The sequence below is a fragment of the Oncorhynchus gorbuscha genome, linkage group LG10, assembly GCF_021184085.1.
Source record: "Oncorhynchus gorbuscha isolate QuinsamMale2020 ecotype Even-year linkage group LG10, OgorEven_v1.0, whole genome shotgun sequence".
Classification (NCBI taxonomy): Eukaryota; Metazoa; Chordata; class Actinopteri; order Salmoniformes; family Salmonidae; genus Oncorhynchus; species Oncorhynchus gorbuscha.
The window spans coordinates 16329384-16334526 of record NC_060182.1 but is presented as its reverse complement, the minus strand read 5'-3'; the positions used below and the strand labels follow the sequence as shown (position 1 = coordinate 16334526).

Sequence of the window (5143 nt, the reverse complement as noted above, 5' to 3'; positions counted from 1 at the left end):
CAACACTGCTGTACTGGACTCAACTACCAACACTACTGTACTGGATTCAACTACCAACACTACTGTACTGGATTCAACTACCAACACTACTGTACTGGACTCAACTACCAACACTACTGTACTGGATTCAACTACCAAAACTACTGTACTGGATTCAACTTCCAAAACTACTGGACTCAACTACCAACACTACTGTACTGGACTCAACTACCAACACTACTGTACTGGACTCAACTACCAACACTACTGTACTGGACTCAACTTCCAAAACTACTGTACTGGACTCAACTACCAACACTACTGTACTGGACTCAACTACCAACACTACTGTACTGGACTCAACTACCAACACTACTGTACTGGACTCAACTACCAACACTACTGTACTGGACTCAACTACCAACACTGCTGTACTGGACTCAACTACCAGCACTACTGTACTGGACTCAACTACCAACACTACTGTACTGGACTCAACTACCAGCACTACTGTACTGGACTCAACTACCAACACTACTGTACTGGACTCAACTACCAGCACTACTGTACTGGACTCAACTACCAACACTGCTGTACTGGACTCAACTACCAGCACTACTGTACTGGACTCAACTACCAGCACTACTGTACTGGACTCAACTACCAGCACTACTGTACTGGACTCAACTACCAACACTACTGTACTGGACTCAACTACCAGCACTACTGTACTGGACTCAACTACCAACACTGCTGTACTGGACTCAACTACCAGCACTACTGTACTGGACTCAACTACATACATATACTGTGTAAGAGTAGGCCTACTGTATTACAATAGTAATATTCCTGTTCTTAATGTAATTAAATGATTATTCTCTCTTCTGGGGTGTAGAGGTGTCAACTCTGTTACAGACCGTTATAGATTTGGCCTACTTTTTATTGTGATAATAATGCTTTGTGTGTGTGTGTGTGTTTGTTTGTGGACTCAGGGATAGCACACCGACAAGCTCTCACAGTCTCACTTCAGCATCAGACTATAGTCCAGAAATGTCTAATTTCAGAGGTTAAATTTAGGGATGAATTACGAATGGTTAAATTAAGGGTGAAGGTTTGGGATAGGCTAAAAACAAGTGCCTAGCACTTGTATTGAACACAAGGTCCTCGGAACCGTCAATCACATCCACAACACCCTTGCAAAATCCAAGGATATTTGTTGGTAATAGCACTCACCGTTGCCGCTGGTGGCCAGTTTTGAAGTAATATCCCGACGTCTAATTTCACAGTGGATCTTGATCAACCTGGCTGAGCACACAGGCCTAGGCTACAGTACACACTATACAGGCAGGTAATGAAAAGAGGAAGAAATAAGAGACCCTATGTGGTAGAACACACAACCTTGGATTATATTATTTTATCATCATGTACTTTGTTATCCTTCTTTAATGATTAACTTAGTTTTGCATATAAACAAATATAAGGATACAACACATTTGTATTTGGACTGTATATATTAATTTTGTAAGCACATTTGCACAAAAACAACATGAAAAACATGAAAAACACTTCTGCTGTATATATACAGTTTATGCTTGAAATACAGCTTAACAATTGAGTGCTCTCATTTTATTTCCTTGAAATATTCTCCCTCAGAAATACAAAAGGTTATGAATTCTTTAATAAAAAACCACATAATGTTCTTCAGTAATAATATCTCCCCCTACCTGGAACCTGTTTCAATATGAATGCATTGCTGTGCCACCTTATAAAGAGTGTACAAATGTATCCAGTGTTTTCAATAGGTTATTCATGATTACATTTCCAATTGCATGAAATGTGTAAATCAATAGGTGAGAAAGGATTGAACGGTATATGTGTTCACTAATCATAAGTGATCATATTTGTTTGATCGTGCTTTTAAAACCTTTATTGATTTTGTTTATCGGTTTAGATGCTTGCATATTTGCAACCTTGGCATTACTGAACACACACACACACACACGCGCACGCACGCACGCACGCACACACACACACACACACACACACACACACACACACACACACTCCCTCTTCCAACCTCTCTTTCACCCTCTCTCTCCCCCTCTCCCCCTCTCTCTCTCGCTCTCTCTCTCTCCCCCCCCCCCCTCTCTCTCTCTCTCTCTCTCTCTCTCTCTCTCTCTCTCTCTCTCTCTCTCTCTCTCTCTCTCTCTCTCTCTCTCTCTCTCTTTCTCTTTCTCTCTTCCTCTCTCTCTGGCCCTATGCTTCAGGAGCAGCCTTCCACATACTGAACCTTAGTGGTTGCGTGGGCATGTGGCGTAAAGAGGGACGGGGAGATGAAAAGGGAGAGAGAGAAATAATGGACAGTGAGGAGAAATGAATATGAGAAGGGCATAGAGAAACTACAAAATAGGAGGGAATAGGTGGATGAGAGAGGATGTAAAGGAAGTGGCATTACCATAGAGAGAGGAGGAGAGGAAACACAGAAAGAAGCGAGACAAGCGAAAAAAATAGAGAAAAGGGAGAGATGAGAGAAAAAAGAGGGGGAGAAGAGGTGATAAAAGAGAGAGATAGGGAAAGAGAGAGAGAGAGAGAGAGAGAGAGAGAGAGGCTAGCTAGAGGAAGCGGGAAGCCCAGCTCAGCAGAAGGAAGGAAGGAAGAGCCAAGGACACAGTGACCAGGCGTACTGTAATGATTTTAGTCTCCGATCACACATTCACACCCCCCACTGAGATCCTATCTGAATGCAGCATCCACACACACGGCTCCTAGTTTGGCCCGCTGCTAGCAGCACTGAATACCAGGCTCAGCTCCCACAACAAACTCTTCCACGCAGTTACAGGTCACAGTTCCTTAGAACAGAGTTCTCAGCCCTATGTGCCTGGGTCCCCTAAACCTTAGCCCCAGCCTCAGCCTGATACCCCAGCCTAGGGTTGCAAAACTCCGGGAACTTTCAATAAATTCCCAAAATTCACGGAATCAGGAGGGACTACGCCAGAAATCCAGAAGCATCCAACCAGGATTTCCGGAAAACCAGGTAATTTTTGACAATTCATGGAATTTTGCAACCCTACCCCAGCCTCATGCCTATACCCCAGCCCTAAATTCCTGCTTAATACCTCAATCCCAGATCCAACCCCATTTTAGTACTCTAGCACCAAACCTGTACCCTAGCCCCATAACTCAGACGCAGCCTTATACCCAAGCCCCAGCCAAGAGTGCAGCATGCCAGCCATCGTAAGGCATTACCAGAGTTGCTTATATGCTCAGGAGCTCCTGAATTCATTAGGCTCTCCTAGCTTTACTCCGAGCACGTTAATGGTGCTATTTAGTCATTATTAAGGCATTCAATTACTTGTCGGTTGGTGTTTATTTACCAATGGGCTCTGTTCTAGTGTCATCAGCTATGGGTCATCAGCTCCTTGTCCAGCTCATTGTCCAGCTCTGTCTCTAGCTCTGTCTCTAGCTCTGTCTCCAGCTCCAGCTCCGTCTCCAGCTCCTTGTCCAGCTCCGTGTCCAGCTCCTTGTCTAGCTCCGTCTCCATCTCTGTCTCCAGCTCCGTGTCTAGCTCCTTGTCCAGCTCTGTCTCTAGCTACGACTCCAGTTCCTTTTCCAGCTCGGTCTCCAGCTCCGTGTCCAGCTCCGTTTCCATCTCCGTCTCCAGCTCCGTGTCTAGCTCCTTGTCCAGCTCTGTCTCTAGCTACGACTCCAGTTCCTTTTCCAGCTCGGTCTCCAGCTCCGTGTCCAGCTCCGTATCCAGCTCCGTCTCCATCTCCGTCTCCAGCTCCGTGTCTAGCTCCTTGTCCAGCTCTGTCTCTAGCTACGACTCCAGTTCCTTTTCCAGCTCAATCTCCAGCTCTGTGTCAAGTTCCGTGTCCAGCTTGTCTCCAGCTCCATTTCTAGCTCCTTGTCCAGCTCCGTCTCCAGCTCCGGGTCCAGCTCTGTCTCAAGCTCCGTCTCCAGCTCCGTGTCCAGCTCCGTGTCCAGCTCCGTGTCCAGCTCTGTCTCAAGCTCCGTCTCCAGCTCCGTGTCCAGCTCCGTCTCCAGCTCCGTGTCCAGCTCCGTCTCCAGCTCCGTGTCCAGCTCCGTGTCCAGCTCCTTGTCCAACTCTTTCTCCGATCTGTCTCCCCACTGGAGGCATAGTAATTCAAAACCAGAAATATGTACTCTTAACTCTTACATTCTAATAGAAAAGGTATTTAATTTATTATCTGAACCGTGGTGTAAAATACATTAAAGTTATGAACACACAACTTACCACCCCACACATACATATACACATACACATACATACACACACATACACACATACATACACATACATAAACATAAATACACACATAATAAACACATGTTCTAGCCTCCCTCCTCATTAGCTACCTTGAGTGTATATACAATTATCTCTTTCTTTCTCTCTCTCTCTCTCTCTCTCTCTCTCTCTCTCTCTCTCTCTCTCTCTCTCTCTCTCTCTCTCTCTCTCTCTCTCTCTCTCTCTCTCTCTCTCTCTTTGGCTCTCTCATTCTCGCTCTCTGTCTCTCTCTCGCTCTCTCTCTCTTTGGCGCTCTCTCTCTCGCTCTCTCCCTCTCTCTCTCGCTCTCTGTCTCTCTCTCTCTCACTCTTTGGCTCTCTCTCTCTCGCTCTCTCGCTCTCTGTCTCTCTCTCGCTCTCTCTCTCTTTGGCGCTCTCTCTCTCTCGCTCTCTCTCTCGCTCTCTCTCTCTCTCTCTCTCTCTCTCTCTCTCTCTCTCTCTCTCTCTCTCTCTCTCTCTCTCTCTCTCTCTCTCTCTCTCTCTCTCTCTCTCTCTCTCTCTCTCTCTCTCTCTCTCTCTCTCTTTCTCTCTCTCTCTTTCTCTCTCTCGCTCTCTCTTGCTCGCTCTCTCTCTCTCTCTCTCTCTCTCTCTCTCGCTCTCTCTCTCTCTCTCTCTCTCTCTCTCTCTCTCTCTCTCTCTCTCTCTCTCTCTCTCTCTCTCTCTCTCTCGCTCTCTCTCTCTCTCTCTCTCTCTCTCTCTCTCTCTCTCTCTCTCTCTCTCTCTCTCTCTCTCTCTCTCTCTCTCTCTCTCTCTCTCTCTCTCTCTCTCTCTCTCTCTCTCTCTCTCTCTCTCTCTCTCTCTCTCTCTCTCTCTCTCTCTCTCTCTCTCTCTCTCTCTCTCTCTCTCTCTCTCTCTCTCT

At 46.2% G+C, this 5143-nt stretch overlaps 1 protein-coding gene across 1 annotated transcript in view; it reads left to right on the top strand.

Moving 5' to 3' along the window:
- Window positions 1-3201: 3201 nt before the first annotated feature.
- The window catches only part of LOC124045420 (uncharacterized protein YMR317W-like), a 101842-nt gene continuing 99900 nt past the window's right edge, over window positions 3202-5143 (top strand). The window contains exons 1-3 of the mRNA XM_046364714.1: window positions 3202-3213; window positions 3372-3838; window positions 3880-4118. Coding sequence (XP_046220670.1) covers window positions 3202-3213; window positions 3372-3838; window positions 3880-4118 — 718 coding nt within the window. The remainder of the gene's footprint in view (window positions 3214-3371; window positions 3839-3879; window positions 4119-5143) is intronic.